Source organism: Quercus suber, unplaced genomic scaffold (assembly GCF_002906115.3).
Source record: "Quercus suber isolate HL8 unplaced genomic scaffold, Cork oak 2.0 scaffold_122, whole genome shotgun sequence".
Taxonomy (NCBI): Eukaryota; Viridiplantae; Streptophyta; class Magnoliopsida; order Fagales; family Fagaceae; genus Quercus; species Quercus suber.
In genome coordinates this window covers 925,171-948,079 of record NW_027069587.1, presented here as the reverse complement: position 1 = coordinate 948,079, position 22,909 = coordinate 925,171, and the positions used below count along the sequence as shown (strand labels likewise).

At 34.4% G+C, this 22,909-nt stretch overlaps 1 protein-coding gene and 4 non-coding genes across 5 annotated transcripts; all 5 read left to right on the top strand.

Annotated features, from left to right (window-relative positions):
* Positions 1–28: 28 nt before the first annotated feature.
* LOC111998321 (U4 spliceosomal RNA) lies at positions 29–181 on the top strand. Its single transcript, XR_010629951.1, has one exon. It is a non-coding gene; the product is annotated as a U4 spliceosomal RNA (small nuclear RNA).
* A 2,777-nt stretch (positions 182–2,958) lies between these two features.
* Positions 2,959–3,072, top strand: LOC136068586 (U5 spliceosomal RNA). The gene has a single exon (XR_010629953.1). It is a non-coding gene; the product is annotated as a U5 spliceosomal RNA (small nuclear RNA).
* An 11,034-nt stretch (positions 3,073–14,106) lies between these two features.
* LOC136068587 (U5 spliceosomal RNA) lies at positions 14,107–14,225 on the top strand. The gene has a single exon (XR_010629954.1). It is a non-coding gene; the product is annotated as a U5 spliceosomal RNA (small nuclear RNA).
* Positions 14,226–16,848: 2,623 nt separating this feature from the next.
* Positions 16,849–20,095, top strand: LOC112000801 (acetylserotonin O-methyltransferase). The gene is made up of 4 exons (XM_065775908.1): positions 16,849–17,205; positions 17,526–17,528; positions 18,461–18,945; positions 19,666–20,095. Exons 1-4 carry the CDS (start codon positions 16,929–16,931, stop codon positions 19,963–19,965), a joined length of 1,065 nt encoding a protein of 354 aa, XP_065631980.1. The 5' UTR covers positions 16,849–16,928; the 3' UTR covers positions 19,966–20,095.
* A 515-nt stretch (positions 20,096–20,610) lies between these two features.
* LOC112000825 (U4 spliceosomal RNA) lies at positions 20,611–20,763 on the top strand. Its single transcript, XR_010629957.1, has one exon. It is a non-coding gene; the product is annotated as a U4 spliceosomal RNA (small nuclear RNA).
* Positions 20,764–22,909: the final 2,146 nt, after the last annotated feature.

The window sequence follows — 22,909 nt, the reverse complement described above, 5'->3', positions numbered from 1 at the left end:
ATGTAGAGCAAAACCACATTAACAATCCATCTTTGCGCTTGGGGCAACGACACAACTAGTGAGGTTCTAATTGAGGTGCGTCTATTGCTGGTTGAAAACTATTTCCAACCTCCCTCTTAGGCCTGGGTTCAGCCTTGGCCTTTGAGAATTTCGAGAAGGGCTGCCTCTTTTGGGGAAAGCCCTACAATTACTAGTTCTCAAAACTTATTGTCTTATTTAATTGCTAATATGTGAATATTAAAAATAATAATAATAATAATAAAACACTTATTAATTGCAATAACTTTTTTTTTGCCAAGAAGAAAAGCACATCAAATTTTTGAAAGAGGTGTGGATAAATATAAGAGAAATGTTATAAATACAAATCTTTTCACAACTTATTAATATAGAAATTTGGGATCAGTAACATATACTTACATGAATTCCTCATTGATATCGCCTTTACTATACATCATTAACAAGTGACATCAATAGTTATTGCATTTCTACACTTATCAATATAGAGAGGTGGTGGTGTCTACATCAATATTTTGATGTTTATCAAGAGATATGATTGGTTCATGGGGATGGGGAGTGAATCTTGGGAGAGAGAGAGAGGGAGATGACTTTTGATTTAAGTGGGATAGAAAGAAAAAAAAAATGTATATGGATTTCTTTAAATTTAGCTAGAAACAAAAACTTTTCCAAAAGAAAAGGTAAATAAGTATGAAATATATTCTTTTGGACCAAAATTATGAGGTCATTTCTATTTGGTAACCCTAGGCAATTGTCGGGGGGTTGAACCAATGAAAATAAAATAATATAAATGTAATTGTTGAAATGTATAGTAAAGGGGATTTTGTGACCAGCATTAATGGGTTTTTGTGAGTTCTAGCATGTTATATTGAAGCTGGTTAGCTAAAATCCATTATGTACCTTTCAAAATTATTTGCAATGCAATGAGATTTGTTTGGCTTTGGTATACTATTGTTATGGTTGTGATATCAGATACTAAAGGCCATTGAAGCTAAATGCAAATTTGTTAACTATTCTTGCATTAGATGGATAAAGAAAAAAAAATATTAAGGTTGATGTAGGTGTCTATTTGTTAAAATAGCAACATATAAGTTTTGGATTAATTTGGCTAGAGATTAATGTGAATGCTCTTATGATATACGAAATGGCTAAAGTTAAGTGATTAATAAATAACAATTTATATGGAGAGAGAGAGAGAGAGAGAGAGAGAGAGAGAGAGAGAGAGAGAGAGGGAAACGCTCTTCAATAAGGGTGAAAAAACAGAAATTCAATAAATGAGCTCTTTAGTGTGTTCTCAAGAGTTTCCATATCAAAATTAATATTTCACATATTTATGAACACAAGTATTTTCAATTAGTTGTGCCAATTCCATATTTTTCTATAAAAAAATTAAATATCTTTCATTCTACAATTGAAGACGATTAACACTTGCTATCTAAAGAATTTCAAGTGTAAGTGTTGGTGGAAGGCTACAAACAATTTGTTGTGAAGGCTTTTATGATCATATTAATGGCATTCTTAGTTTTTATTGGAAGCACACAAGGGCAGCAATTTGTTGCTTTCATGACGCTTGTTGCTGCCAAACTTGTACGCGTCCACCGTCGCACATAGGTTATGGAGACTAGTAAAAACATATAAAATGTATGAGTGAAGTATGAATAACATAAGAAATATATGAGTAAAGAATTTTAACTTTTGGTTGATTTGCTACATTTTTTGTATGTTGCCCGCGCACTCTCTCTCTCTCTCTCTCTCTCTCTCTCTCTCTCTCTCTCTCTCTCTCTCTCTCTCTCTCTCTCTCTCTCTCTCTCTCTCTCTCTCCATATAGCATGGTACAAGCATAAACACCACAATAGCTACTACTATTGACACAACAAACTTCTCAAATGACGAATTTTAGAGCTTCAACTTAGCAAAAATAACAATTGGGATTTAATGTAATTGAGTTTTCTTTTGAAGCATAATTTTTTTATGTCATTTTATATACTTAAAAAAATCGATTGGAAGTTGCTTATATGGATGAAACACAGTGACGAAGTTACACTATTCCCAGCGGCCATAGGTTTTGCTTAGACCAATGATTGTGTTTCTTCACAACTTTGTTCATACTAACAAAAAAATGGTTCCAACTTCATATATTTGATAAATCAAGAATAAAAAATAAAAGAAGCTTCATCTAACAAAAACAACAACGGGTGCACTATTCATATCTGATATTCATTTTCTTCTTTTAATGATAATGCTAATTTCAATACTTATTATTTTAAACCACATATTTTCAATTCTCAACTAGTACATAATCATGCCACCGTATTTCTTAGGCTAGTATATATAAAACTGAAGATGTTTGGCTTTTTGTTGACTTCTTCAAAGACACATCAACTTAAAAATAGGATGAGAAATAATGCAAAACCCAATTTTTTGTATTTTTTTTTTCTGTTAAAAAATTGAATATCCTCCTAATACTTTTGAGACTCTTTTTAAAAAACATTTATGTAATGCATTTGCGTACAGTGGATTTAAAACTAAATGGACATTTTGATAGATCTTAGTAATCTTATATGTATAAATATTCAAACCAATAAAATCAATATTTCAGAAAATCCATTTTACATGAGCACTTTTCAAGATCATGGTTAATTCAACCAAGAATTGAAAATTTGTCATCACGATAATTGATTTCATGGATGTAAATAAAAACACGCTTTTAATGTTGCACCTTTCTTGTTAACTTCTTTTTAGTATCAACATTTCTTGTCCCTTTTGGATTATCTTACTTTGTATGCACAAATTCCATCAAGCATACCGTAGGTCAATATTTTATAACTCCTTGTTTAATACCTAATGAATGATATAACGTAGTCCCACATTGTCTAGAAGATAAAACAAAAAATGGGGAACTCTTAATTATAAGATGCTCTAATCAGATGACTTAACCCATGGAGCCGTGTGGTGAGCACAAAGCGAACTATTCTTTTGCCTTTTACTAAAGACTACCGTGTACTCGCCACTTATTGCGGGATACATTAATTTTTGGAGGGGTTAACCTAAACCCCTTACCAAGTTTAGTTAAAGTTATATTTCATGGCACATATTTTTTTCTATTAAGTCAATCATCATCCTCACATGTAATAGTACTTTCCTCAAAGAAACCTAGCACAAAATATGTCAAACACCCTTTTGGTAAATGGAATACAGCAATTTTAGCATACGTGCATGGAGTGGGGGTTTCCGCCTCTAAAAAAAATTGCAAATTACAACTTACCCATGATTTGGCCGAAATTTAAGTTGCCTACTTGTAATTTGAAGTTTGACACTTTACTCACCTTAAGTTAGTTAGTTAGATTTCCTTAATCCACCTCTGTTGAAAATATAGTTAAATATGTGATTTTGCTTCGCTTTTATGTTTCTTTCCTCCAAAAACACCCAAAAAAAAAAATACATAAAATACAAGATTAAATAAGATCAAAAAAAAAAAATCTAGTGGAACACTTGCATCATGGGATTTCAAACGATAGTTAGGCAACTTAGATTTCGATCAAACCTTAAGTGAGTAAAGTGTCAAATTTCAAATCACAAGTAAGCAACTTAAATTTCAGCCAAACTACAGGTGAATAAGTTGTAACTTGCCTGAAAAAAAATTTTGATTAGATTTCATCAAAGTGTCATCATTACAAATAAATAAGCAATAATGCTAGGGACATGATAAAATATATCACTTTTGTCACAACTCACCACCACGTGGTGGATGTGTGGATCCACATATAACTACCATTTTTTCTATCAATCACAACCCGTCATGTTGTGAGTTATAGCAAAAGTAGTGTAATTTGCTATGGTCCTATCATTTTTCATAAATAAATAAAAGAAAGATGGGATCTAATTGTCCTTATAAGTTACATAGTAAAGATAGTTTAAAGATATATCTAAATTACGGGAATCATTTCTTGTGTTACCAAATCCTATTTACAATAAAAGATCTTTCATTCCCCCCACTTGGTCAATATTAGGGTTTTTTTTTTTTTCTATAACTATTACATTCTTTGAATTATGAGTCAAATTATATTCAGTTAGCTAAAGTAACCATGGGTGAGACGAAATTAATTGAGGGATAGAGCTATATCTAAAGTTTTCATCCCATATCGGAGAGGTGAGGCAAATTAAGTTCCATTAATTTGATAAGTAGCTATATGTAAAGAAGAGTTGCACAATATTGTAAAATATCACCTTTGCAATTGGGTCTATATGATGCAGGTTGTTAGGTTCTAACCATGGAAGTGTATTGCTACACTACAAAACACGCAAGTTATAGCCACGTTTGCAAAAATGCGGCTCCAAGCGGGCTATAGTCGCATTTTTAGAAAACGCAACTTAAAGTACTAAACAATAGCTGCGCTTTTTGTATTTATAGCCTCATTTTTTGGGGTGGAGCTATTGCTGCATTTTAAACACGTGGCTATAGGACCTTCCTATTTCTTTTTTTTTCTTTTTTTAATCTGAACTATGGCCGCATTTGAAAAATGAAGCTCTAGCTTGCCTATAGCCCTTTTTTATAGACGCGGCTATAAGTTAAGTCTATAGTCACGTGTTTAAAACGTGGCTTTAGTTTAGGAAGTGGCCGTGTTTCTTAAACGCAGCTTCAGCTTTGCTTATAGCTGCAGGTTGAAAACGCGGCTTTAGACTTTGTATAAATAGTATATTTAAAAAAATTTCAGCCTTATCTCCCATCACACATCAGCCTCCATCTCTCAAGCCCTCACCCTCCATCTCCGATCTCAACCCTCGCCCTCCATCTGTCACTCTCAAGCCCTCACCCTCCATCTCTGATCTCAACCCTCTCCCTCCATCCCTCCGATCTCAAGCCCTCACCCTCAATCTATCACTCTCAAGCCCTCACCCTCCATCTCTGATCTCAAGCCCTCACTCTCCATCTCTCCAATCTTAAGCCCTCACCCTCCATCTCTTCGATCTCAAGCCCTCACACCCCACAGGTAAATTTAAACCCAGTTTTTTAGATCACTTCCTAACTTCCTCTAATTTTTCGTTTCTTGCAGGCTTTTTCTTCTTCAACGTGTCCCTACACGTACAACTTCACTAGTCCGATTTCGAAGCCGCGTGCGAACTCTCTCAAACATTTTGTTCGAGGATCTTGATTGGCGATTCAAGCTACTCTTCTGCTTCGATCAAAATTTGGTATGAAATTGTGGTCCAGCTAATTTTGACTCATAAACAGTGTTTGATTGTTTTGAAATTGTTACGAGTTTGATCCGAATTTGCTATGGGAGAAAGTTAGGGCATTGCTTTTGATTGTTGAAATTGTTACAAGTTTCTATATTGGCGTTGTATTCTAGGTCCGTACAATTTATATGCATGTTAATTCGTATATAGATATGTTGATTGTTCTCATTTCTTCGTTCATTGATTAGAAAAGAGTAATGGGTTGGATAAAGTTTCATTTTTTAGTGTGTTTGTTTGGTTGTTGAGAAACCAGAGGGATATATAAATATGTTAGTTGTTCTCATTTCTTGGTTCAATCATCAAAGAAGAGTAATGGGTTTGATCTAAAAGTGTCATTTTTTGCGTCTATTTGGTTGCTGAGAAACCTGAGGAAAGGGAAGGAAAATGAGATTGTGAATATTATGATGTGGCTTAATTTTGTTTTGAGTGTCAATAAATGGGTCAATGCCCTTCTTCTGCTGGAAACCTTTGACAACTAATCTGGCCTTGTAATGCTTGCTGCCATCATGCTCATTCTTTATTCTGTATACCCACTTGTTGTGCAAACCCTTCTTTCCTACTAGCAATTCAATCAATTCCCATGTCTGATTCCCTAACAAGGAATCCATCTCATCCTTCATGGCTAACTCCCACTTGCTTGAATTTTCTGTTAAAAAATCTAGTTTTGCATCTTATACAAAACATACAGAGGAAGCAACAATCACAGATCTACTTCATTCATGAGAGATAACATATAACCTTGAATTCTAGAACAAAGAATAGGAAGCGTACCTTAATGCAGTGAAATTTAAAACCAAGACTTAGGAGTACTTTTAATCTTCATCTTAATCCCACATGGTGCCCAAGAAGTGTTGTCTCTCAATCAGTCTTTTTGTACATTGATTCTCAAAGAAAGTCCTTCTTCTCCTCCTTGCAGAGAAAAAACTGTTTTCTTTTCATCATACGTTCGTTCTAACTACCTTGGTAGTTACTTTATTTAATAACTCTTATTAAATAAAAACTAATTATCTAATTGAGTTAGTCTTTTGGGACTACCCAATTGGGTTTTAGTTTGTGCCTGGAGATGGGACCAAAGGGAACAAATAAGACTCTAGCTCCAATGGGCTTTGGGCTTTTCTATCAACTCCTGACAAGTCCAAAGTTACCATTAATTATATTTAATATCACTATATAAATATAATTGCACTATAGGCATTATTAATAAATTATATCCCAAGACTCTAATGATATCATTTGACCCCTCCATGAAATATCTATAGTGAACAAAGTCATAATAAACTGTTACTTTGTAAACAACTATTTTATCCTTGAGTACTCGGCTTAATCTTTTAGTTATTCACATTTATTGAAATCCAATTTCAATAAATGTAAACTTTAGTAACTCCTTACTAAAGTGGGTGCCCTAAATAACCAGTTTCCATTTAACTTATCTCAAGGGGATATTTCATGTCTCTATAAAAGAGATTATGAATTCTATTTTGAAAATATGTATTCTCTCAACACTACGCGTGGTTACTCAACATAGTGAGGTTTTGACTGTGAATATTAGATCTCACTCCTTATATATCAAAGTAACCTACATTTCATGATCAGGTTCACTACTCTCTCAGGATTAAGAGTCTATGAAATTAGAAGTCATAAAATTAATTATTCAGGTGACAATTGTTGATTGAATAATTAATCTCACAAGATTCCAATTCAATATGTCTTAACTCTTAAGACACATCAACACATCAACTAAAAGTCTCCACTTCCATGATCAAGACAAACCATCTTAGTTGATGTGTTATAGTCTTTGCAGATGAAACACCCAATTTCATCACTGACTACGAACTATATTTTCAGTTTACAAGAAACTTGTGATTTATATTTTCTGTGACTAAATCACATAAACCACATACAATACATCTCAAATACAATGATAATGTCCCATTAGTTCATAAGTAATCTCATATAATTAGACAACTTAATTATTTATAACATGCCAATAAATTGAATTTTAGGGCATAAACCCCAACATTTTCATCCTGCAAGGCTTCTTCATAACACTCTGACTCACCACCATCAGTCAACAGGAGATAATTTAGAGTGGGTGAATAACGCTGTGAAGGTCTAATGGTCCTAGAAGATCTACAGACTTCAGCTACAAGTGTACTCTGATCTACTTGTGAATCTACATTCTCCTCATTTTCTTCACCCCTTTTCTAGACAGTACTTTCAATCAATTCATTTAAGTTGACAAACTCAGATTTTTTTTGATCTATCTCTGTAACATTTGACACTACAATTGACCTGTCCTTATACATAACATGTTCATTAAATATCACATTTCTACTTCTGATGATTTTCTTATTTTGTTTATCTTAAAACCTATAGCCAAATTTCTCATCACCATAGCTAACGAAAAAAACATATTTTAGACTTTGCATCAAATTTACTATGAGTATCAAAATCAATATGAACATAAGAAACACAACCAAAAACTTTTAAATGTGAAAATTTTACCTCTTTACCACTCCAATCCTCTTCAAGAAGTCTAAACTCCATAGGAACTGATAGTCCTTGGTTTATCAGGTAAGTTGCAGTGCTAACTGCATCAGCCTAGAAAGTTTTTGGTAGTCCAACATGCAACCTCATACTTCTAGCACACTCATTGAGAGTTTTGTTCATGCGCTCAACCACACCATTCTGCTGTGGTGTCCCAGGAATGACCTTCTCCATCCTAATTCCCTGTGCAGCACAATACTCATTGAACCCTCCATCTATGTACTCTCCTCCATTATCTAACCTTAAAATTTTACTTTTAAACCTATTTCTATCTCAACCATAGTCTTCCACTTCTTAAAAGTTTCAAATACATCGGATTTATTTTTCAGAAAATAAACTCATACTTTTCTGCTTGAGTCATCAATGAAAGTGATGTAGTACCTTAAACCTCCAAAGGATGTAACCGGAGAAGACTCCCATAAATCAGTGTGTACTAACTCCAATTTTGCAACCTTTGGTGTCCTGCCAGTTTTCAAGAAGCTCACATTTTTCTGCTTTCCTAAGATGCAGCTTTCACACATGTCAAAATCAATGGACTTCAATTCTGGTAGTTTTCCTCTTGACAGTAGCATCTTCGTTCCTTTCTCACTCATGTGACCAAGTTTGCGGTGCCATAGGCTTGTATCAGTACTTACTTCAGCAATTGTAATTGTGTCTCTTGGACTTGAGGTCATATACAGAGTACCAGTTTTCTTTCCACAAGCCAAAGTAGTAACCTTCCAAGTATCACCAACAAATAGTATTACATGCCCTTTATCATCAAGTTATCTAATAGAAATCAGATTCCTCCTCAGGTCAGGAATATGTCAAACATTCTCCAATAACCAAACAGACCCATTGGGCAACAATATATGGACGTCTCCCATACCTACAACATCCAAGGCTGTACCAACAGCCAAATACACCTTACTAAAATCACCTACAGCATAGTTCTATATGATTTCTGGGTGTGAAGTGGTATGAAACGAAGCTCTTGAGTCAAAATCTAATCATCAAGTGGACTATCTACTGCAAGAAGTAATGCATCCTGTACCTCTTCTGTTACAACATTAGCAAAATCATCTTCATTCTTCTTCTTAGGACTTTTGCATTGCCTCCTAAAGTGACCCATTTTTCCATAGTTCCAGCATTGTACTTGTTGGCCTGATCTAGATTTACTTCTATTCCGATTAAAATTTCTGGATTTTGATCTACCGCAATTTGAATTTCTGTCATTACCTCTGCCTCTTGTCTCAAGATTTAGGGTAGAACTAGATCCTAAGGTTTCACCATCATCTCTTTTGCGAATCTCCTCAGCTAGAATTAAATCTTGTATGTCATTGTACTTCAACTTTTCCTTTCCTGTAGAATTGCTTGCAGCCATCCTCATTGCCTCCCAAATGTTTGGCAAAGAAGCCAAAACGATCAGTGCACGAATCTCATCATCAAAATCAATTTCTACAGACGACAATTTGTGATAATGTTAAATTCGTTCAAATGTTGTGCTACTGATGCATTCTCTGCCATCTTCAAATTGAACTTCATTAGATGCACCTTATTGTTTGCAGACGGCTTTTCATACATAATAGACAAAGCCTTCGTCAGATCTGCTGTGGTCTTCTCCTTTACAACATTGTGTGCAACAGATCTAGACAGAGTTAACCTAATAACTCCCAGTACCTGTCTGTTAAGACAAGCTCATTCCTCAGCCTTCATAGTCTCAGGTTTTTCCCCTAGAAGTGGCAGATTCAACTTCTTCCCATAAAGATAATCTTTGATTTGCATCCTCCAAAATCCAAAGTCTATGCCATCGAACTTTTCTATTCCAAACGCCTTTCCTGCTTCCTCTGCCATTGCTCCCACTTAAACCTATCCCTAGGCTCTGATACCAGTTGTAGGGAATTAACCCGAAATCTCCAACATGTGAGAAACAAAATATAGAGAAAACACACGCCAAAGAAAATAATTACGTGCACAAGACAATATTTACGTGATTCAGCAATTTGTTTATGTCCACAGAGTTGCAAGGATTTTACCATTATCAGAGGAAAAAATACAAGTGCGGCAATGCAATTTTTTTCACTCTAAAAAATGACAACAACAAATCCTAATCATCAAAACTGCGTTTTCTACATCCTACACACAGGATTCACAATGGGTTACAAAACGGGCCAAAAAAATTTTCTTGAGAACGTTACCCCCAGACCCCCAAAAGGCTTAGTCCATGGAGTGGACTAAAGCCATACAACATTATTCGGGTCAGGTCAGGTCGTCAACGGGATCAAACACAACTAGGCTCCACAAAAAGCCCAACATTAGATACAACAAGCTAAGTATAGTTATTGCTAATATGTATGTTGCTAATCTAATAAGAGCCTCATCCAAACGTTGATGGGTGCATATCTATGTTATGTTTTTGGTACTCATACAATTTTGTCTTAAGCATAGCAATTTTAAGGTTTCACCCTTCCCTTGGGGTGACATAAAAGCACTCTCACCGAAGTTCCAAACTCCATAGCACTTCATGAAAGAAACCTCAATTTCTCAAAACCAATGCCATGGCTTGAACTCTCTCTTTGGTCTGTGGCCAAATGTATGCTTGAGACCAAAAAAAGGTCTAATGGAGTCGGTCGACTATGATCCTAATATTACTATGGTTTGGTCAAATAAGTTAACCAGTCAACCACAGACATAGCAACATCCCTAACCAATTTTCCATATACTCACATGCTTCTAGGGAAATTATAAATTAGAAGATGCAGCTGTGGTATTGATTCATGAAAGAAGAAGAAAGCAAAAAACAAAAACAAAAACCATTATGATCTATCTCCTCTACCAACAAGCCAGAAGGACACCCCATTATGCCCTGCCAACCCACAAGCCAGAAAAATAGGCATCACATCAACCGATGCTTGGGTTTTGTGAAAGCTTTTTGGAAAGAAAAGAGCTCACAAAGAACAATTATGAAAGAGTTTAGGGTATATATTAATCATCCATTTTATGAAATTTTTAAAAAAATTGAAAAAACTATTTAAAAAATTAGTCACTTTTTCATTTTCTAATAAAAAGTTTTTAAAATGGTTTACTAGTATATATCTTAAGGGTATACATTAATTATTCATTTTATGAAATTTAAAAAAAAAATTGAAAATATTGTTTACAAAGTTAATTACTTTTTCATTTTCCAATAAAAAGTTGCATAAAATAATTTATTAATATATATTCTAAAGGCATACATTAAAAAAAACCATTATAAAAAGGACCAATATCAAAAGGGAGACATGCAACCTTAAGACAAAGCTTCCCATTGTTACTCTGAGAAACTTTAGGCATGTATCTGATTTTATCATTGGAGTGGCCATCAGCAAGCCCAACAAGGAAAAGTCAATCTCCAAAACCATTCTTTAGTGTTTGTGTAGGAGTGAGTATCTTAAGGTCATCTTGTTAGATTCTAAAAGTTTAGAACAATTGACAAACCATGAACATAAATTTGTTTAAATATAGATCTTAGAGTCTATGAAGTCATATTAGACAATACTTAAAGTGTTGCAAGTCAAAATTCAAAAAACATACAAGCTGCAGGTTCTAAAAGTCAAAATCAGACTAGTTCGATCATTCAGGCTTGATCAATTAGATGTCACTAATCAACAAAAATCAGCAAATGTAAAAAGCTCATAACATGTCTGTTTGAAGCCCAAATCGCGATCTATTTTTTCCAATATTTAAAAGACATTATAAGCTAACCCTAGAAGGGTTTTTTAGAAGTTTTTAGAGAGAAAAAAGTGCATCTTGTGCCTCTAATTGTAGATTACAGGTTTTTGTACCCAAAGTTCTCTAAAGTCTTCTACCGGCAATATTCCTTTAAAAATCTCAAGATCCGGTGTTGTAGAAGTTGTTGCATACAAGATCAATTACTGATAGTGATCTGAAACTTTTGAGTGGGATCTCAAAGTCAAAAACATGGGAGTTTGTGTTCTAGAAATTCAAGAGAGAAGAAGTCTGTAGATTCGAAACTTGCACGTGGTTGTGTCAGTAAATTACTGCTAGAAGTAGCAATAGATTTAGGGTTAAATCTTTTGTAAAATCTTCAATTCTCTATTAGTGGATTTGTTTGCCTTGAGGATAGGTCAAGTTAAATTCCTCCCAAGTTTTTACCTTAAAATAGTTAGTTTCATTGGTTTTCCTGAGTAATCATATCGTTATCTTATTTATTTTTTCGCTACTGTGTGTGATATAATCTTTCACTGTTTAACCTAGATCTTATAATTAACCTAAGTAATCACTTGGTTAATATATTAGATTAAACAATCTATTTTAAGGGGTCTAAACAAACAAACACAACCCCAATCCAACTATACTCTTTTGTCCAAAGAATTCCATCACCCACGCTATATATCAAAATAATATAACTTTTTTTTTTTTATCTTTCTTTCTTGAATTCACTTCTCTTGTTTTTCATTTGTTTCTTTCCAGCACTCTCTCATCCTTTGATCTGCATGACTTCTTGTTGCAAAGATAATCAAAACACTTTCACTGCTTTGAAATATGTAAATGCATTTGCGTACAATGGATTTAAAACTAAATGGACATTTTGATAGATCTTAATAATCTTATGTATATATAAATCAAACCAATAAAATCAATATTTCAGAAAATCCACTTTAGAGGAGCGCTTTTCAAGATCATGGTTAATTAAACCATGCATGAATATAATTGAAAATAGATTTCAAGGATGTAATTAAAAACACGCTAATAATGTTGCACCATTCCTGTTGACTCTTTTTTTTTTAGTATCAATATTTCTAGACCCTTTTGGATTATATAACTCAGTATGCACAAATTCCATCAAGCGTATGAGAGTGGCAAAGTAAGCCTAAACCCATTTGCCTACCCAAACCTGCCTACTCTAATTGAACCCAAACCCACCTAATTATTAGTTCGGTTAAATAGGCATTAACCCAATTAGACCCAATAATTATTGGGTTTTAACTAAAAACCCAATGAGACCCATTTAACCCAAAAACAATATTCTCAAATTCAACCAGCCCATTCCATAAAAATAAAAGTATTAAAAAAAAAAAAAAAGCCCTCAGACGTTTCTAAGTTTCAGGATTTCATTTTCCTTCACTTTCTCGGCATCCAAACACATCTCTCTCTATAGCTCTCACAGAGAACAATGAGGCACAACAAACATAGCACAGAGACCCTCCGCTAGACACGACATAGATCCGAGCTTCAAAACCCTAAAGATCTCGGCGTAGACCTCCTCGAGCTTCGGCTCGTGGCAGGTGGCCTCGATCAAGTACGCGCCGTCGAAGCTGTTGTTCTAGAATGGCATCTCCGGGCTTCACGTCGATCAAATCGATGGACGACATGGTTATGGTTCAGCTGCTGGTGCGGTTGATGCAGTCATAAGTGGCATCGTCTTCTTCTTCGCTGAAGTCTCCGCCGAGAGCTATGGTTCTGCTTCGGTGGGGGATAAGGCAACCACATTCGAGGTCAGCAACGTTGAGATGCGACCGCACCGTTTCGCAGAGGAAGGATGCTGATTCCATGAGATGCAGCCCTACCACACCTCTCTTGGAGCGGCGGCACTTCCCTTTCCGCCACCGCCGATGACTCCACCAGCTTCCACACCTCTTTCTCTCTTATGCCGCCACCGCCAGATCCAAAGTTCTTTCTCTCTCACTATCTTTAACTTTGTGTTTTTGGTTTTCTTTTTCCGACCACTGATCTGTGACGTGTCAGAGTTTTTTTTGCTTGGCCAGAGATTGGAATTTTCTCGGGAAAGTTAGAGAGGGAAAATGAATGAAATGAAAGTTTCTCAGAAATCAAACAGAGTGAAGTGAGAGTTTTTTGGTCAGAATTGAAGGGGGGAGGCAATGGAGGAGAAAGAAAAAGAAATTTTAGATCCAAGAAATGTTTTTTCTTTGTTTTTTTCTTTTTCTCGGGAAAGTAGAGTGGAAAAGGAAATTCAAAGAAAGTGTTGGGTTTTAACTTTAATGGCATTTTGGTAATTTTGATAAATGGGTAATTGGGTGAGTTGGGGTTTACCCATAATAATTGGGTTTGGTTAGATTTGAGTTAGAAATAATTAGATAAATGGGTTTTAATAGGTAAATGGGTTTTATATACCCAACCCAATTATGCCCACCCCAAACCCGCCCATTTGACACCCTTAAGCGTACCATAGGTTTATAGTTTATAAATTCTTGTTGACACCTAATTAATGCTGAATATAACTTCGTCCCACATTGTAAAGAAGATAAAACAAATAATGGGTGACTCATAATTATAAGGTGCTCTACCAAAATGGTTAAACTCACGGAGCTGTGTGGTGAGCACAAGTCGAACTATTCTTTCGCCTTTTACTAAAGGATACCGTGTGCTCGCTACTTACTTTGCGGCATACATTTATTTTTGGAGGGGTTGAGTTATAAATCCCTTACAAAGTTTAGTTTAAGTTTTATTTTTGATGACATTTATTTCTTAAGCAAAGCAATAATCCTCATAAGAAAATATTACTTTCCTCAAATAAAGCTAGCACCAAATATGCATGTCAGCGTTTGTCCTTTTGGTAATAAAAATGTTCTTAAATTGAATACAATATTATTCTTAGCAAAAGGTGGAGTCAGAGTTTGAAAATGTTATTCAATCAAACATTGATTTTTTGATGCATTGTATCCGTTTATGTAATAGATTGATACAAATCAATGTGGGCGAATGATAAAAGAACAAAAAATAAATGTTCAATTTATAATTAAAAAAATGGACTGCTTTGTTTACTAATAATATAAGCTTAAATTTCTGAATTTGTTCATGATTTATTTGGGTTTTAACCGGTTAGTTGAAATTATAGTCAAAAGATATTGTTAGAATTGGTTCATGTCTTTGTTCATTTTCTAGATAATTTAATAGTTACAATTAGAGAATGCGACTGGAATTTGAATCCTAGAGCTATAAGAGCCTCTTAGCGTTTCTGTCATGTTCGTATAATTGAACAAGTTTGACTAGTTGGTCTGGTATAATTTTTAAAACCAGAAGTAAATATGCTAATTAAATTCAATCACTAGCTAAAAGAAAAGGAAAAGGGAAAAATTTAATGTAAATATACTTTTGATTCTTTGAGGATATGGGATAGGCCATGTTGTTTTATTGATTGCTCTTTTAGAGGGAGTTGTATTGCTTGTTGATTGCAAACTCCATATCCTATCAGCTCCTGGGCCTAAAAGAGGTGTCTTGTATTTGCTTATAATAACAATGTGGCCGACATAGATGCACTGATCAATAAAAATTGATCGATCAATTTACCTGCCAATCACAGTTTCGGGTTTGGTACTCCAGATCTAATTTAGGATTCGGAATAGTAAAGAAAATTATATGAAGCAAAACACATGTTTTACATTAATATTCGAAAAACGTGCGCTACAATTAGCCCTTTTTTTTTCTTTTTTCTTTTTTTTTTATATGCGAAGGCAAGTATCCAAGTAGATAGCTTAGTTTTTTAATGAACAGATAGCTTAGTTAATATCAAGCACTCAAGATATATTATTAAAGTGTCTATTGTACTGAATTAGGCTAGGCTAATGTATTTTTTTTTAAGAATGATAAAAAGGGGGTCTTTATGGTCATATTACACCTCCGGGCAAAGAGCTAGTGGCCTCGGTCGGGGTAACCCAATCTCGGGGGCCCTTCTGTATCACTGTGTGGAAGTCACCTCACATTTGTGAGTACACTTCACCACTAAGTTTACCCACCAACGAAAACTTGCGGGCAGCAGGACTCGAACTTAGGTGTGTGGCACGAAACATCCGAGCCTTACCCACTCAGCCAAGCCCCCGTTTGTAGGCTAGGCTAATGTAAAGAGCGATACATAGATACAAATTTTTATAAATCTTACAAAAAGGTGCGTCACTACTTATAAAGAAATCATTTAATTATTTATTTATTAAGTAATTGTATTTATTGTCACATGAAATAAAAATTTATATTAAGATTGGTAATAATTTTAAATTCCCTATCATTAGACATACCAACATATCTCGAGGCATCAGGTTTTTATGTTAAATAACCAAATAAAAAGCTAAGGGTCTCTCCATCTAGTAACTTCTACCCGTCAGATATTTTTTGGTTAAATAACCAAACAAAAAGCTCTAAGGGTCTCTCCATCTAGTAACTTCTACCCGTCAGATTTTTTTTGTTAAATAACCAAACAAAAAGCTAAGGGTCACTCCACCTAGTGACATCTACCCATCAGATTTTTTTTGTTCAATAACCAATCAAAAAGCCAAGGGACATCTACCCATCATATTTTTTGTTAAATAACCAAACAAAAAGTTAAGGGTCTCTCCATCTAGTGATTTCTATCTATAAGGCTTTTAGTTAAATAGCTAAAAAATAAAAAATAAAAATAAAAAAGCTAGGGTGGTCTCTCCATCTACTGATTTCTCTCTAAGAGTCTGATCTCCATCTAGTGGCATCTCTCCATCTATTGAGTTCTACCAAACAAAAAGCTAAGGGTCTCTCCATCTAGTCACATCTACCTTTGTACACGTGGTTGATAAATTATTGAGGTTTATTGGTTTCACTTAGTTCAAGCGGTTTTTATCGTCTAATGTCTAATAAGGAACTTAAGTTTGAATATTATTTACATTAAAAATCAATTAATGGTTTGATTTAATGATAAAGAACAATAATAATATAATATCAAGTTTATCATAAAGAATATTAGGGTTTGATCTCATTGGCTTCACCTCTCTCTCTCTCTCTCTCTCTATATATATATATATAGAGAGAGAGAGAGAGAGAGAGAGAGAGCAATTGCAAGAGTACTAGTCAAAAAGTAGGACAAATCTTTTTGGCTGGATTAGCACTAAAGAAAATAAAATAAAAATAGTAGTAAAATCTTGAAAGATAGCTTCATTAGTCAAAAAGTAGGACAAATCTTTTTGGCTGGATTAGCACTAAAGGAAATAAAATAAAAAATAGTAGTAAAACCTTGAAAGTAAATCATAGTGATAGCTTCATTTTCCTATATATTGCGCAACAATTTTTCATGTGTATATGAACCATCAACCTGAAATGTCTTACCTAGCTCAAGTAGAATTAATAGCTTGCTCGTACTGGGAGAGGAGGAAGGGGAGAAAGAGATGGAAGAAACACAAAGAGAGTTTCACCATGAAGAAGAAGAAGAACATGCAGACATAAATATCTGGAAGTACATATTGGGCTTTTCAGAAATGGCTGTAGTCAAGTGTGCCATTGATCTTGGGATAGCTGATGCCATTGAAAGACATGGAAGCCCCATTACACTCTCGGACTTGTCTTCAACTCTAGGATGTGCTCCTTCCTTACTCTATCGCATTATGAGGTTCCTAATGCACCGTGGAATATTCAAAGAGAAACTCACTACCCAAGGCTCCCCAGGCAAGGGGGGAGTTCCCCAACTTTTTTTTTTTTTTTTTTTTTTTTTAATCATTCTATACATTTCTTTATCTAATATTTTATCATTTTTCACAAAGTGAGTGTATAAATAATAAATTTTAGGATTAATTATAATATTATAAATTACATAATGTGATGTTATTTTCAAGTTAAATTATGGAGTTTAAAATATACCCAAAAAAAAATTTATATGACTAAAATTTTTTATCACTTAATTATTTGAATTTAACAAAAACTAACTTGGAAGCTTTATTTGAGATTTATCTAATCGCTATAAATCATTTTATGAAAAATTTAAGTAGAACGTTTACTATTTAAAATTATGACAGCACAATTTATTCATATATAAAAATATCTTTATAAATAACATAATATACTTGATATGCTATATTTCCTTGAATTCTCTTACATTAAAATATAATGTAATATTCAAATGAGTAGCATTGTGTTGTTTAAATTGATGTTAAGTGATATGGAAGAATTATAGCAAGTACCATGAGCTTAACCCGTCAGCTTCTGCTTTGGCTGACGGGTCAGTTATGACAGATGTTATAGGCTAAACGTGAAGAAAGGCATGCTGACTAGATCAAAACAAGCCGACGGACTGAAGGCTCCAAGTCTAACTGACGGCAATTTGAAGCCTCTAGGCTACTCAACGTAGCGAGAAGCTGACGCCAACTTAGCTGAAAGGGAGAATGCAAGCTAACGGTTTCAAGGCCGACAGCTCTATGAAAACCATGACTTGGTCACCACGCCTGGGTTTTAGGGAAGTTGCTTGTATTCCACGCCCAGTATCAGAGTCCTATAAGGAAAGGATTCCGCAATCTACGCGCATAAGGATTCCTATAAGGAAAAGACTTCTGCTCCAAGGAAGAGAGGTCCACCCTCTACTACTATAAAAACCCCAATACCCTCATAAGCCGAGGTACGCATAATTAACCCCTCTCTAGCACTCTAGAGTTGAAAGAAGTTCTAACTTGACCTTCGGAGGGTATTTGGCCGGCACCACACCGGTGCCCTCTGTTAGGTCTTTTCTTTTTTGTTGTGCAGGTGTCGTTTTGAGCGTACAGAGATTTTCGGCATCATCATTAAGTATCATATATATATATATATATATATATACATGTTTGTGCATTATATGTGCATCTAGTCATGTTTGTGAGTGTGGAAGATAAGCTAAGTATGTTGTATTTTTTTGTCTTCTGATGCTAAATCTTGGCTCCACTACTGTTCCCAGGTTATGCACAAACACCTCTATCTCGCCGTTTGATGAGACAAGAAGAACATAGCATGGCTGCTTTTATTTTGATGGAGAGCAGCCCAGTGATGCTGGCACCATGGCTTAGTCTAAGTGCCCGAGTTCTAGCCAATGGGACTTCATCATTTGAGAAGGCTCATGGTGAAGATTTATGGAGCTATACAGCAGCAAATCCTGATCATAGCCAGCTCTTCAATGAAGCAATGGCTTGTGATGCAAGGCTGGTGGTGCCGGCGATGATTCAAGGTTGTCCAGGATTATTTGATGGGCTTAACAGTTTGGTAGATGTGGGTGGAGGCAATGGAACCACTATAAAGTTGTTGGTTAAGGCATGTCCATGGCTTCAAGGCATCAACTTTGATCTTCCTCATGTTGTCTCTGTTGCTGCAGAGATCAGCGGAGTTAAACATGTTGGGGGTGATATGTTTGAAAGTGTTCCAAAGGCTGATGCTGCTTTCATATTGGTAAGTTCATGCAAATGAAAATGGTGCCCTCAGTGTATAGGTCATTTATGTGTTTAGGAAACCACTTAAGAAGACCTGCTGTTCACCTAGCTGAAACACACACATAAAAGGTTTTGTAAAAGGTCTTCAAGTATAGTTTCAACTTTCAAATCTTTCATAGCTCCGAAATATATGTCATTAAGCCTATTAGATAAGACAATACTATGTATTTGAAAATAAGAAACAAGAACAAGAGTTACAAGACACGACACACAAAATACAAAAATTATAGTAATTAATTAATCCATATACAAAAATTATAGTAATTAATTAATTCGGTATATTTTAGTAATCTTAAAAACATATTTTATGTTTAAGTTTTTAAAATAAAATCATTGAAATTGTGTTTAAAATAGAAGGAATTTTTAATTAAGAAGTTATATTGTTTTTTTCTTCTGACGCAGAAAATTATCCTAGACATATTTTTGTTTGTCATGCTTGACAAGGACATGTCAAGGATTTTAATGAAGCGTCCGAATTTCTTTGGTTTAAAATAGCAATATTGTTACTTCAACCGTAAGCTTAAATTTTTCCTTGTCTCCCATACTCCTTTTATGTAAAATGTAATATCATCTGTTTCTCTATTAGAATCAAAATTGGTTTTGTATTTCCCAAGTTTAAGTACACCCTTTTTATGATATCTGGTTCTTTGGCTTAAGTAGTTTACTTTGAAAATTGCAGTGGGTTCTGCATGATTGGGCAGACAAAGAGTGCATCCAAATCCTTAAAAAATGCAAAGAAGCAATTCCAGAGGACAAGGGAAAGGTAATAATTGTTGATGCTGTGATCCAAGGACAAGAGGAAATGGACAAGCTAACTGATGCAAGGTTGATGCTAGACATGGTGACAATGGCCCATACAACTGCGGGCAAAGAGAGGACCTTGAAAGAGTGGGGATTTGTTCTTGGAGAAGCTGGATTTAGTAGATACACAGTGAAACCAATTCGTGCTTTGCAATCAGTAATTGAGGCATTTCCATAATTTATAGTAGCTAAGAAATAAGGATTATCTCTACTTAAAAATTTGAACTATTGTGGATCTATGGTCCTAAGTATTGATTCTCTTTTGCTTTGTTGTTATGACTACCGAATTCAATAAAACCAGTTTAAGTTGATGTAGTTTGCCTGGTATTAAGTGCATCTATATGACTATCGAAATTTTCTTTTCTTTTTTGTTTTTTTTCCTCTTCTTTATTATGTCTTTCCATCCTAATTCAATTAAAACATTGGTGAAACGAAAATTTCCGAAGAAATTTTTTCTTTTCTTTTTTTGGCTAGAAAATATCATTCATTCAAAAAAAAGTCAAATCTGTTCCACAGTTTAAAAAATAATTTTGTAGTCTTATAATAATTTAACATACTTACATCAAATAATAAACATTTCCACATATTACTTCAGTGCATTCAAATAGTAAGATATGCTGAATAAAATTATTTTTATTTAAAATTAGTTATAAAACTGAAACTGACACATATATAGGCTGCAGCGAACAAGGGAGAAGCTGATCACAAATTTTTTCTTTTTCTTTTTTTCTGTAAAAGAGAATTGCAACCCACATTGTTTGTGTCTGGCAGACTGAGCTACACAGCTGAATATAAATGTAGAGAAAAACCACATTAACAATCAATCTTTGCGCTTGGGGCAATGATGCAGCTAGTGAGGTTCTAACTGAGGCGCGTCTATTGCTGGTTGAAAACTATTTCCAAACCCCCTCTTAGGCCTGGGTTCAACCTTGGCCTTTGAGAATTTCTAGAAGAGCTCCCTCTTTAGGGTAAAGCCCTACAATTACTAGTTCTCATAACTTTGTCTTATTTAATTGCTAACCTGTGAATATTAAAATAAATTAAATTAAAAACTTTTTAAAAATACTCCTATTAATTGCAGTAGCTTTTTATTGCCAAGAAGAAAAGCACATCAAATTTTTTGAGAGAGATGTGGATAAATATAAGAGAAATGTTATAAATTCAAATTTTTTCACAACTTCTTAATATAGAAATTTGTGATCAGTAACATATTCTTACATGAATTCATTATTGATATCGCTTTCATTGTACATCATTCATAACAAGTGATATCAACGGTTATTGCATTTCTATACTTATCAATATAGAGAGACCAACTTATCAAATAATATTATTAGCAATGCTTGGGTGGTGGTGTCTACATCCATATTTTGATGTTTATCAGGAGATATGATTGATTCATGGGGATGGATAGTGGGGGAGTCCCATTAGGGTTGTATAATAGGTCCAAGTCAAGGGGGTTTGTTCTCTCTCAAAATTGAGAGTTAATTTTGGGAGGAAGAGAGGGGGATTTTTTTTTTTTTTTTTGGTAAACAGCATATTCCGACAGTTTTAAAATCGCTACTTTAGGGTTCTTCATATGTAAACCTATTTTAACGGTTTCAAAACCGCCGCTATAGGTTTCAAATTAAAATAATTATTTCCTATTAAATTTTTTTTCATTATTATTGTTACATTAATATTTTTATTTTTATATATTTTTTATTTTAAGTGACCTATTACAACGCTTTTAAACGCGCTGTAATAGGGTTTACTCTTTTCCTTCTATTGATAGGCTATTACAGCACTTTTAAAAGTATTGTAATAGGGTTTACTCGTTTCTTTCTATTGACATGGCCTATTACAGCGCTTTTAAAAGTGCTGTAATAAGGTTTACTTTTTTCCTTCTATAGGTGGCTTATTACAGTGCTTTTAAAAGCGTTGTAATAGGGTTTACTCTTTTTCTTCTATTGATGGCTTATTACAACACTTTTAAAAGTGATGTAATAAAGTTTAATCTTTTAATAAGTTTTTGTAAGTTGTAGCATGTTATATTGAAGCTGGTTTGCAAAAATCCGTTATGTACCTTTCAAAATTATTTGCAATGCAATGAGATGTTATTTGGCTTTGGCATACTTTTGTTGTGGTTGTGATATCAGATGCTAAAGGCCATTGAAGCTAAAAGAAAATTTGTTAACTTTTCTTGCATTAGATGGATAATTATGTCACATAACACCACAAAGAACACACGCATAATATTTGACAGACATTTCACTATCGAACATTTAAATTGAAATCATAATTCAAATTTACATTTCACAATTTGCACATTTGAACCAAACCCTATTTTAAATTCAAAAAATACATTTCTAGAATTTACATGTGGAGCATGGAACTACAGAGGATATATTAAACAAAAACCAACGTCATTGTCTAAATACTGTTAGGTCACAATCTGAATGACACCTTGTGATTAACCTTAATTAATTAATTAATTAGCCAAGTTATTAATTAATCAAATTAACATGCAAATACGTGGAAGCACAAACAAATCACCAAATACTAATTATGCAGCGGGAAAAATAAATGACACGGTGATTTGTTTACGAATGGAGAAAACCTTAACGGCAAAAACCCCACCGGGTGATTTTCAAGTCACCACTCCCGAAACTCCACTATTATCAAATCAAGCGGTTACAAGAAAGGAATCTCAAGTACCTTACCAACCTACAGTTGAACCCTTACCCCAATACCCAATTGGACTTGATCTGTAGTGACAGTCTCCACTTTTGATGCACGGCTCCCAAGTACGTAACTAACCAATGCGCGGATCCAAGTACGCGACTTCAGAACACCAACTTGAGAAAGAATGGTTGGCTGCAAAGTTCTTCAGTTCATCCACGTGATGAATAGCAGGAAGATGCTTGGTCACAAAACCCTATGGTGCAAATACACAGCAACTTCTTGATGGAAGATTAACTAGGTCAAGAACCTTGTCTGTTGAGCACAATTTGCATAAACAGAGATTGCTCAATGATAATACAACTTGTGTCTACCAAAACGGCTCTTAAAATAATCCTTTTATATGTTTAGGGTTAGAAGAAAAGAAAGCCCAAAAACATATTCACGGATCCCAAGAAAAT